Here is a 12,552-nt window from a genome sequence, read left to right on the forward strand (position 1 = left end):
CTTAAAGGCCATTAAGAAACAACAACAACCAACAAAAAAACATTCAGAACTCAAAGCACATGTGTGTGTGAGAGAGATCCTTTATGATAATGGGGTCATTTGTGTGGGTTTGGCATTGTGCCTTGTACAAATCTCTGTAGAAATACAGTAGTCATGGAAGTGGGGTGAAGAAAGCTGGGTGGGGAGGTTGTTTGTCTTCCAGGGGCCCAGTAACCAACTGGCAGGGCCGGGGACTCCGTTGGTTCCCCCTGGGATCTTCCCATCATGCCGTCCCCTCCACTTCTCTGAACGAAAGCTACTTGTTGCCATGATGATAGAGGGAGCATCCATGCTGCGCTCCGTCCTGCCACAGCATCGCTAGGCCCACAAGCAGCCATCTTCACTGGCTCTGCAGCTGGGTGGTTTCCATGGATACCTTGCAAGTCCTGCTCTCACCTGAAGGAAAACCCCTGCTGCCTCCCCCCCCCCCCCGCCGAAAAGCATGTCAATTAACATTATTCTTTATTAAATTTCTAGGCTGTCCTTCCTCCCAAAGGAGCCAACTAAAAGTAGAGAAACAATATCATTAAAATAAAATAAAAACCTATTGAAAAGCATTCCAAACTTCTGTTTAAGAAAGAAAGAAAGAAAGAAAGAAAGAAAGAAAGAAAGAAAGACAATGGTCATGTTTTAGGATAGCTAATAAATAATTTTCAAGGTTGCTGGGAACAATTTCTCTCCGTCATCAAATGCCTGGGTGAATAGGAATGTTCCTTTAAAAATCTCTCCTGAATGTTAATAATGAGGGAGACAGACTCACCTCACTCTGGGAGGTACTCCAAATTTAATCCCCCTGCCTTTCTAAAAGGAATTGGAACCAGCACACATTTTATTTCATTTCATAAGATTTATACACTGCTTGATTGTAAAACAAACAAAAAAACCCCCTCAAAGGATGCTTCTGGGATCAAGCCACCAATTAGTATATATATTGTACTAATTTAAATATTAACACCTACAGAAAGAATCCTCCTCTGAGTTCTTGTTCTTCAGCAACTGAGAGACTGGACACACAACAGGGGGGGGGGGAGAGTAATACAAGAGCCATATTTCTTAATTTGTTCTTTACTGGGTTTTTTAAATTGTAGGTTTTACTGGAAAATATCTATATATACATTTATAAAAAACAAATGCAAGATTGGAAAAGTGAGAAACCAAGAGAAGCTGAAATACACTTTGCCCTTCCCTACTGTTGAGCTTGAGATTGTATATTCTTTGGGGCAGGGATCCTGCCACTTTGGGGGTTGTGCTGCTCCCATTTTCATAGGCTTTGGAGTCGCAGGTTTTAGAAGCAGGACAAAAATCGGTTGGGAATGCAAACCGTCTGCTTGATGCCGTAATCAGTCTTACAAAGCGCAGTTGGGAGAAGTGGGATTTGAACCCACACCTCCCGAAGAGACGGTGTTTTGTCAGGTACAGGGCAACAAACAAGATGGATGGTTCCTCCACATACAGGAGCTGACTAGACTGGAGACAGGCATTGTTAAGAGGTTTGACACTTTCACCTTTTCTTTTCTTTTTACTTTTGTTCAGATGCTGGCATGATTGAGAAAGGAGGCAATTCTCAGCCCCAGAAGGATGCAGTCATCCAGGAATCAGTGGTAAGAAGAGAGGAAACTGGGATTTTTACACAGTCAGGAAATAACATGTGGTGGCACCCCACTTGTGGAATGCTCTCCTCAGGGAAACTCGCCTGGAACTTTTCTAGCATATCTCCATATATTATTTTGTTGAAATAATTTTTATTTGATTTTAAAAGTATAAAGTTATAACAATACCTGTACACATACACATTTGGAGATTCCTCCGAATCTCTGGACTTCCCACCTTCCCCTCCGTCCTATTATTAAACTTCTTCTACTGCATCTTTCTACACCATCATATTTCACTATCTTCTAAACATTTTCTAAAGCTGATAATGTGAATGTTTATTTAAATCCTGCCATCAAGTCTATTGACTTTCTTTGTTTCTGCAAATATAATATGAATGGTTCCCAATCTTTTTCAAAGTCTCTGTTGTCTTCTTCTCTTAGTCTACCTGTCATTTTTGCCATAGTTCATCAACTTCTCTTGTCCATTGTTCTTTAGTTGGTATTTCTCCAGTCTTCCCATTTTGTGCAATCAACATTCTTGCTGCTGTAGCTGTCCAAGTTGGAGGCAGCCCGTGAGATGGGTTTCCACATCTTCAATATGTGCAGCTTAAAGATAGACTTCCCTGCCTGCCTCCCACCATTCAGTTTCATTCGATAATGCTTATTTTTTAGTACGATGAGGCGGGAGAGAAAAAGCCATTTAGTGCTGGCTGCAATGGGTCGACTCTAAGAACCATAAGAAGAGCCTGCTGGATCAGGCCAATAGCCCATTGTGGTGATCACACACAGGGCCCCCGGACATTTGACGGTCTATTGACCCTGTGCCGCCACTGCGATTGCTTTTTCTGCTGCCACCACCCCGTATCTCATGGGGACACAGAGAGTCCAGTCAGTTGTTAACATAAACAAATAATCAAGTTTATTTTTAAATGCAGGAACAAGCTTATGGTTTCAGTTAGTTTTTCTTGACAGTTTCTTAATCTTAGTTCCTAACAACTTCAAACTGATTATTCTCAACTATCTATCTGACTCCACCTAACAATTCATCTCACTCTCTCACAATACAACTCTACCAACCCACACCTAAACCTCCCTCTTCCTTCTTCAACTCCCAAACCTCAACTCTCAACTCAGCTGACTCAACTGACTTTCAAAACCTCCCACTCTAACTTTTATTCCCCCCTTGCATTCTCACTGGCCAATCACATCACACCTATTTTAACCCTTTCCTTATGACCCATCCTAGGAGGCAAACGCCACACCCATCTAGTCCAGAATCCTGTTCTCACAGTGGCCAAGCAGATGCTGCAATGGGAATTCCACAAATATCACCCGAGCACAAAAGCACTCTGCCCTCCTGGCATTCAGAAGCAATAATAATAATAATAATAATAATAATAATAATAATAATAATAATAATATTTTATTTATATCCTGCCCTCCCCAGCCAAAGCCGGGCTCAGAGCGGCTAACAACAGTAAAAATAACACAGTTTACATAAAATCACAATCTAATAATTGAAATACATTCTGAAAGCAATTCATTCTAAAATCAATTGAGAGTCAAATTAATGGCAACCATTGGGCTAGAGTTCTGTCAGGATTACCAAAGGAGGGGGTCAGGCTGTGCCTTGGCCAAAGGCCTGGTGGAACAGCTCTGTCTTGCAGGCCCTGCGGAAAGATGTCAAGTCCTGCAGGGCCCTAGTCTCTTGTGACAGAGCGTTCCACCAGATTGGAGCCACGGCCGAAAAAGCCCTGGCTCTGGTTGAGGCCAGCCTAACCTCCCTGTGGCCCGGGTTCGCCAAGATGTTTTTATTTGAAAGACTGTAAAGTCCTCCATGGGACATACCAGGAGAGGCGGCCCCGTAGGTACGAGGGTCCTAGGCCGTATAGGGCTTCCGACTGTGAAGGCAGAGTGTAGCCAGCTACTCCGATGAATTTGTCCCATCCTCTTTAAAAGGCATCCAAGTTGGTGGTCAACACTGCCTCATGTGGGACTGAGTTCCACAATTTAACTGAATAGGACTAGCATTGGAGACAACTCTGTGTGGGTCCCTCATTCCTTGCTTTCCTGCTCAGGTCCCTGATGCTGCTGACCCTGCCAAAGACCCCAACAATCAAGGGGAGGATGAGTTTGAGGAGGCAGAGCTGGAACGCCCAGACTTTGAAGAGAAACTAGGTCAGGCCGTTCCACTTGGCCACACCAACGGGCCAGCTAAAGATGCAACAAAGGGAAAGATCCCGAAGGTAAAACTTTTGTTTCTTGTTTGGAGTTTGACCCTGGAGCTGTAAAGAGTGTCTGGAACTGGAGGCAGCTCAGATGTCAACACAGTAAACCATGGTTTGTTTGGGTGGGAGATGCTCCTCAGAAACCCTTGAGCTCCACCTCCTGCTCTTTTCTCCAGCGCAGCCGCAAAGATGAGCTTGGAAGTTTGTGGTTCTGTTTTCGATCAACTGCAGCTCTCCGTGGTGCACAGACCTGATAAACCGTGGTTAATCTTAACAATGCAGTGTTACGGGACCTCAGCAGAGCTGTTCCCACCTGATACCCTTTAAAGCTGCTCAGGCTGGTCTGGCCCCTTCAGCAGAGCAAGCAACTGGCTGTTCGGGCTCTCTCAGACCTTCCTCCTCCTTCCCCTCACTCGCCTGTGGGTTATTATCCGAGCGACGAGATCCCCTACCTTGTTTTGACAAGCTGCCAAGCCTTCTCTGTGTCTCCTGTTTCTCCAAGGCTGCATTTTACCTGTCAAAATCTAAAACAAAAATTGGTAGGTAGGTAGGCAGGCTAGGTTTGTGTGTCTTTAAAAAGTACACTCACACAGTAGCATCCGAGCAGAAAGTGTGGCCCTCTCTAGATGGGTTTGGCTGTAGACTCGGGTGGATCTGAGTGCTGCAGATGTTAGTTTTTGGAACTAGCTTGAAAGGTGTGGGGTGCGGAGGGAGGGAGAGGGGGACAGAGAAAGAGAAAGGGAGGAAGAATTATGTGTGTGAGAGAGGGGGACCTTTTCTGACACCTGAATAGGTCTTTCCTTGCAATCCTATGCCGTCTCTGGCCTTCCTAGGGTCTGATGCTACTTTTGCTCCTGAAGTCCTGGGCAGAGGATGCAGGGATCACTGTAGGGTTTAGGACAGGGGTCAGCAAACTTTTTGAGCAGGGGGCCAGTCCACTGACCCTCAGACCTTGTGGGGGGCCAGACTATAAGTTGAAGAAAAAATAATGAAGGAATTCCTATGCCCCACAAATAACCCAGAGATGCATTTTAAATAAAAGGACACATTCTACTCATGTAAAAACACGCTGATTCCCAGACGGGCCACAGGCTGGATTTAGAAGACAATTGGGCCAGATCCAGCCCCCGGACCTTAGTTTGCCTACCCATGGTTTAGGGTAACAGTTGGAGGCTTTTGAGAAGCCCAGGTGACATATTCATGGGGACTAGATGCGTCTTATCAAAGTAAGACCTACTCAGAATTGGCGCCTTGAAATTACTGGATCTAAGTTAGTTACATGTAATGATTTTGGAAATACAGTGGTACCTTGGTTCTCAAACTTAATCCATTCTGGAAGTCCATTCCAAAACCAAGGTGTGCTTTCCCATAGAAAGTAATGCAAAATGGATTAATCTGCTCCAGCAATTTAATATGAATTTTACTATCTAATGAGACCATTTGTCCATAAAATGAAAGCAATAAACAATGTACTGCAGTCACACACACAATCAATCAATCAGTAGCTGAACTGGGTTCCACACAGTCACAAAAACAAAACAAAAAAGAGCCGCAAAAACAAAAATGCAAAATAAATAGCAAAACCAGACAGACCTCAACATAACACTCAAATCCTCAGCGTAACACTCAAAACTGAGCACATTCAGCTTCCGAAAAAAGTTCGCAAACCAGAACACTTACTTCCAAGGGTTTGCAGTGTTTGGGTTCCAAATTGTTTGAGTACCAAGGCGTTTGAGAACCAAGGTACCACTGTATCCTTTTTCCAGACCATTGACTCTATTGGATTTGTGTTTATAATTCTCTCTCTCTCTGTCTCTCTCTCTCTGTACATATTTTATACACACTGTGTATATATATAGAAAGAAATTAATGGCCCTAAGTTAGTCATGCTGATCAATTTCAGTGGGTCTGCTCTTGAGTAGGACTAATGTTGGCTACAACCTTGTTAGCTGCCTTAAGGACTATAGGTGGTTCTTTCTGATTTCCAGTTACAGTGAGGCTCTTTGAAAGGGTCTCTTGCCTTTCCCACTGAGGAGTTTCTTCCCGGAGTCATGGTTGGGCAGGATCCTGACAACTCCTTAATCCAAAATATTTACTGTGTGCATTCCAGAGAGAGGTAATATAGTAAAAAAAAAAAACACAACAATGCCGTATTTACTCGAATGTAATATGCACCTTTTTTGGCCAGATTACGTTGTGAAAATTAGGGTGCGCTGTAGATCTGGTGGCGCCAGCAAATACTTTTTTGGTTTCAAGGTTTTGAAAACAGGTGCGCATTAGATTCAGTGGTGCATTAGATTTGCGTAACAACAACAACCCAGGTCTTGCCAGTCCTAGCCCAACAGTCTTAACCCCTACACCAGGCTGACTCGGAGCAGATCTACAATTTCCTTAATAAAACCCCCTCTTTGTTCCTTTCCTTTCATTTCCTTTCCTTTCCTTTCCTTTGCTTTCCAGGATGCTGGTAGACCAAAGAAAATCGCAGATGACCCAATGGATGATTATCAGGAAGACCAGGAGCAAGATCTTGTATGAAACACAGGTTCTTCTCTTTTCTCTGTCCCTCCCCAACTCTCAAGCTTCTCTTGAGAGTATGCCTTAAAGACAAATGCTAAAGCTGTTCAAAATTCCCAGGCATCTTTTTTACATTTAAGGCAGGTTTCCTGGTCTAAAAAGTTACAGATTTCAGCAGGAAGTTCCAGGACGTGCGCCAGCTGATAATGAGGTGCCCCCGTAAGGGAAAATAATAATGGAAGCTCAGTATAAAAGGGTGCCTGGAGGAGTCCTAGGGATTGCTCTGCTTAGTAATCAGTTGGTTAACCAGTTAAGTAAGGAGTAGTGGAGGGTGACCCACTAACCTCGGGCTTCCCCCAGCCAGCCCCCCACTGCCTGCCTTCTCCGTTGTCGGATCTCCTTTTCCAGCCGTCCAAGTTGGTAGCTGTCACTGCTGGCATGTGACCAAGGAAATGGGGGCAATTGGCAGGCCCCCATCTGGCTCCAGCCCACCGGCCGGTGTACCGGGCAATCTCCAGTCCTTGGTGCAGCATCTGCGACCCGAGCTTCAGAAGCTAGGGCACGCTACTCAGCAGAGTAAACACTACACAACAGAATGGCAGGAGAAGTTGTGTGAGCATATTTACAAGCAGTTTATTCAGCATAAAGGTAAAGGGACCCCTGACCATTAGGTCCAGGCGTGGCCGACTCTGGTGTTGCGGCGCTCATCTCGCTTTATTGGCCGAGGGAGCCGGTGTACAGCTTCCGGGTCATGTGGCCAGCATGACTAAGCCGCTTCTGGCGAACCAGAGCAGTGCACGGAAATGCCGTTTACCTTCCCGCCGGAGCGGTACCTATTTATCTACTTGCACTTTGACGTGCTTTTGAACTGCTAGGTTGGCAGGAGCAGGGACTGAGCAACGGGAGCTCACCCTGTCGCGGGGATTCGAACCTCCGACTTTCTGATCGGCAAGTCCTAGGGTCTGTGGTTTAACCCACAGCGCCACCCGCATCCCTTACATACATCAGGCCAAAACATCAGGACATACATCAGCATACATCAGGACAAAAGGAAAACATGTCCGATCTCCTTCGTGTCCAAAGCAAGACAGCATAAGCAAAAGCTATACACAAACGGAAGTTCCCAGCATACTGTGCTGGAGTGTAAACAGACATGTGACACACCACAATCATGCCTGTTCCTTAAGGTGGAACGGAATATCCCAACAGTCACTGCCTCCTGCAGGAGCGAGTTCCACAGTTTAACGCCGCACTGCATCAAGGACTTTCTTTGATCTGTCCCGAATCTTCCAACATTCAGCTTCATTGGATGTCTGGCAGTTCTAGGGAGAAAAAAAACTTCTCTCTGTTTCTCCACCCACTGTTGGTCACTTTGGTTTCCTTTCTCCTGAAGGAGCCCAGGGTGGCAAACACAGAAGCAGTCGAGCATCTTAAGAACAATTCCAATACAGGAGCAGACTGGGAAGGAGCTCGACTTAAAAGCCTTGCTGGAGTAGGGAGGGCTTCGGCAGGTGCCCAAAAGACAGTGCCTGTCTAGTATTTAATGGGAGGGAGTTTCAAATGATGGGGCCACCACAGAAAAGGCCCAGTTCCTGTGTTGTGTGTGGTATGGACCTCCTGATAAGACGGCATCACTTGGAGGAGGCCTTCACCTGCAGAGCATTCAGGTATCCTAGTCCCAAGCGGCATAGGGACTAGCGCCTTGAACTTAGCCTGGTAGCTGAAGGGCAGTCAGCACAAGTCTCTCAGCAGTGGCATATCATGATGGTGATGTCCTGCCTCATTTAATGCACTCTGATTCCACTTTAACAGCCATGGCATCCTGGGAACTGTAGTTTAAGGGGAATGAGAGTCACTAGGAGTCCCCTGCTCCCCTCACAGAGCTACAGTTCCCAGAGTAGTTTAACAAGCAGTCCCTCCTCTCAAGGAGCTCTGCATGCAAAAGGTTCTGGGTCCAATTCCCAGACAAGAATACTGAGCTAGATGGGCCAATGGGCTGACTCCATGTAAAGCAGCTTCATAAACCACCCTTTTATTCCGACCATGAGGACTAGAATGTTGCTTCATTGTTAAGGGAGGAGCCATAGTTCCCCAATGGGCCATTTGCTTTGCATGTGGATGGTCCCAGGTTCAATCGCAGGCATCTCCATTGAGGACTGAGAAAGATCCCTACCTGAAACCCTGGAAAGCTGCTGCCAGTCAGGGTAGATAATATTGAGCTAGATGGACCAATGGTCTGACTCTGTATAAAGCATAGAATCATAAGAGCCGGAAGGGGCCATGAGGGTCATCCAGTCCAACCCCCTGCAATGCAGAATCTTTTACCCAAGGTGGGACTCGAACCCACAACCCTGAGATCAAGAGCCTCGTGATCTACTGAGCGAGCTATCCCAGCTGTAGCTTCGCATGTCTTAAGAGAAGAGCTGTGGCTCGATAGTAGAGCATCCACTTTGCATGCAAAGCGTCCAGTCCCCAGCATCTCCAGGTGGGGCTGGGAATGTCATCCCCCTGAAACCCCGGACAGCTGTTGCCAGTCAGTGTAGACAGTACTGAGCTAGACGTCCCAATGGTCTGACTCGGTATAAGGCAGCTTCTTACATTCCCAACTGCTATGCATACATGATAGTTAGACTGGCGATCACTGTGCCGCTCACGCAGTGCCACCTCCATCCCAGCCCATGAGCTGCACAAAATGCAAAAGTGTTTCTCTGGTGGCAGCGATGTCAGCAGCAGCAGCAGCAGGCATTCCTTCTCTTCCACCCCAATTAATCTGCCCAGCTAACAAGCCGAGGCAGCTCCCTGACCTACTTTCCAAAATGCACGCCCCTGCTGTTCCCAAAGACAGGTAATCTCCTTCCCCCACTGTCCCCCAAATACAAGGCACTTAGGAAGCGGCTTTTGAATTTTTTATATTTGCCATGCACTCTCACGACTTTCTTTTCCTGCTCTTAAAAAGGGAAAGCAACAGATCACAGTGGCATTCTGTGGGTGTTTATTCCGAATTAAATCTGCCATGTTGCAGGGGAGGCCAGCCCATTGGGGCAAATGGGGGTTTCACCTGTTTGTCTTCTCCCTTACAACCAGTCCAGGTGACGGCAAATGCCCATTAACTTCCTCCTCCTCCTCTGTCTCATTGATGCCCCTTGCAGAACTTAGCAGGAAGGATGGGGGCAAAGCGAAAATTAAGTCGGCTCTGTTTGTTATTGCCTCTGGCGCCACCTACTGTTAGGCTCCCTGCTTTCTGCCCTGCCAGTCACCAAGAGCACCCGTCACCGCTGATATTCAGTGATGTTGACTCCTGGGTAAGACTGGGATTGCAGCCTTCATTGCAGACATCTGCTGAAGGAGCAACAGCTCTTCTACCTCCCAGAAATGAGCTTTCTATGACTCTGACACACCCTGTCTCTGCTGCCAAGCACCCAAACAGGGATTATATTAAGAGTGGAAGAAGAGTGTGGCTGCTGGACCATCTAGTAGTCCAGCATCCTGTTCTCACAGTGGTCGACCAGATGCCTTAATAATGTGCTCCTCTGGTCCACCCTGAACCTCCCATCATTCAACTTTGTTGGATGCTGCCTGGCTATAGTGTTAACGAGATGCAGGTACTCCTGGTCTGCTTGTAAATGAGACAGAAGACAGATAAGGGGGTCAGCTTGAGGTTAATAATAATAATAATAATTTTTATTTATACCCCGCCCTCCCCAGCCAAGGCCGGGCTCAGGGCGACTAACAAGCAATAATAAAAACAAGTTGAATGAATACAACTTAAAAACAAGATTAAAATACAACAATTAAAATATTGAAACATTAAAATATTAAAATGCAGCCTCATCACAGGAGGAGAAAGGAAAAAGAAAAAAGAAAGAGGGGGAGGGAATCAAATTGGCTCCAAGCCAAAGGCCAGGCAGAACAGCTCTGTCTTACAGGCCCTGCGGAAAGAAATCAGATCCTGCAGGGTCCTGGTCTCATGAGGCAGAGTGTTCCACCAGGCCGGGGCCAGAGTTGAAAAGGCCCTGGCTCTGGTTGAAGCTAATCTAACTTCCTTAGGGCCTCTAGGGTGTTGCTGTTTATGGACCTTGAGGCTCTCCGTGGGGCATACCGGGAGAGGCAGTCCCGTAGGTACGAGGGTCCTAGGCCATAAAGGGGTTGGACTAGCTTAGCAGCTGTGCTCTGACTGGCAGCTGCTCTCTAGGTTTCCAGAATCTTGAGATATCTTTTCCAGCTGCCAGATCCTTTTTTAAAAAATAAAATGACTAGAGAGGCCAGGGATTGAACCAGGAACCTTCTGCATGCAAAGCAGGTGTCCTAGAGGCTGCACCATTTGAAATGCCTGGCTTGCGCACCACAATGGCTACTCCTAGCAGCTTCCTTGTGGGGCGGATGTGTGTGTAGGCTCTCACCACCTTCCCTTTCTCTTAAGACATTCAGCTCCTCTTCTGCTGCCCTTGCAGAGCTGCCTCCCATTAGCCTATCAAAAACAGCCACCTGCCACTGTTTCAAAAAACAGTATGCAAGCCCAGCCGCCCATGCCTAAGCAAATTGGGATATGGAATCAGGAGTGAGGGTGTTGGAGAATTCTGACGAAAACAGCATGGAAGTGGAAAATCCTTGATGTTCCCTTATTCATTTCAATGTCTGGGACGGAAATCAATTCGGCAGATTTCGATCAGTATCCACCGTTGTTGCTTTCAGTCCGCAAAGATGTGGAGTTCTTTCAACACGCACACCAACCATTTGCATTGTGTTCCCTTTTTTGTATCTTAATGAATGGGCTGGAGTAACGCAAGGACAATATAATTTTCTTCATTAATTACGTAAGTTGCGCTGTTTTGCCATTGCGGACAGCGAGGCACGCAGTGTGGGTTTCTTTTTTTTTTTGCAAAAGATGAACCACAGCAGAATGGAAACTGCGGCATGGCGGAATGGAAAATGGTGCCTTCTTCCATCTCTACCCCCAGGAGATGCAAGGACATTGATTAGGTTCATTTGAGGACAGTTTTCCTTTGTCTTTCTCAACATGTCACGTCACCCCTCCCCTCCCCTCCCCTTCCCCTCCTGCCTCAGAACAAAGCGACAATGTTTACAGAAAAGAAGCAACACCCAGACGCTTAAAGTAGCTTTTCAAAGTCCACGCTCCTTTCCTTAAAACATAATAGAGAGAAGGCTCTCAGGGCTGCAAAGGGCACATTTCATCATGATGAGGTGGAGAAAATACCACCGAGACTGAGCCCGGCTTGTGGTGCAGTAATGCACAGCAGAAACTCCTAGAGAGGCAACTTGAGGGCAGAGCCAACTTGTGCATAGATGTGCACCTGACTGTACTCCCCAGGTTGAGCAACTACCAGAAATTGAACACTTGGCTCTAGATTCCTTGGAGGTTTTTAAACAGGGTGGTCATCTGCCAGGGGTACTTTAGCTGCAATTCCTGCATTGCTGGGGGGGGGGTTGGTCTAGATGACCACTGGAGTCCCTTCCAACTCGACCGTTGTTCTGTGATTTGGGTTATAATTATTGGAGGTTTTTAGTTTAGGGGGGAGAGGCAGGTGGGGGCAGGGGAACAGATGGTAATAATAATAATAATAATAATAATAATAATAATAATAATAATAATAAATTTTATTTATATCCCGCCCTCCCCAGCCAAAGCCGGGCTCAGAGCGGCTAACAACAGTAAAATGATAAAACATTCTAAAATCATTTCATTATAAAATTAATTCCAATCAGATTAATGGCAACCATTGGGCTAGAGTTCTGTGAGGATTGCCAAAGGAGGGAGTCAGGCTGTGCCCTGGCCAAAGGCCTGGTGGAACAGCTCTGTCTTGCAGGCCCTGCGGAAAGATGTCAAGTCCCACAGGGCCCTAGTCTCTTGTGACAGAGCGTTCCACCAGACCGGGGCCACAGCCGAAAAAGCCCTGGCTCTGGTCGAGGCCAGCCTAACCTCCCTGTGGCCCGGGATCTCCAAGATGTTTTTGTCTGAAGTCCGTAAGGTCCTCAATGGGACATACCAGGAGAGGCAGTCCCGTAGGTACGAGGTAGAGGGATATTAAAAAAATATGCACTGTGCAGAGAAAGGGAATAGGAAACTTAAGAGGAATTCATGGCTGTCAGCGGCTGCTAGCCACAATGGCTATGCCCTGCCTCTGGTGTCTGGAATCGCAGGTGAGAAGAGGGCTGTTGCT

The 12,552-nt window shown here is 46.5% G+C and overlaps 1 protein-coding gene across 3 annotated transcripts in view; it reads left to right on the forward strand.

The window, feature by feature from the left end:
- LOC114602955 (uncharacterized) overlaps positions 1 to 12,552 on the forward strand; it is a 44,054-nt gene that overhangs the window by 30,685 nt on the left and 817 nt on the right. For 2 of the 3 annotated variants that reach the window (XM_077931346.1, XM_077931347.1), the window contains exons 12-14: positions 1,573 to 1,640; positions 3,710 to 3,877; positions 6,317 to 6,388. In XM_077931346.1, the coding sequence (XP_077787472.1) occupies positions 1,573 to 1,640; positions 3,710 to 3,877; positions 6,317 to 6,388 (308 nt within the window). Of the gene's footprint in view, positions 1 to 1,572; positions 1,641 to 3,709; positions 3,878 to 6,316; positions 6,402 to 12,552 lie in introns of all 3 variants that reach the window. The other variant, XM_077931348.1, reaches the window with a different exon arrangement.

Source organism: Podarcis muralis, chromosome 7 (genome assembly GCF_964188315.1).
Source record: "Podarcis muralis chromosome 7, rPodMur119.hap1.1, whole genome shotgun sequence".
Taxonomy (NCBI): Eukaryota; Metazoa; Chordata; class Lepidosauria; order Squamata; family Lacertidae; genus Podarcis; species Podarcis muralis.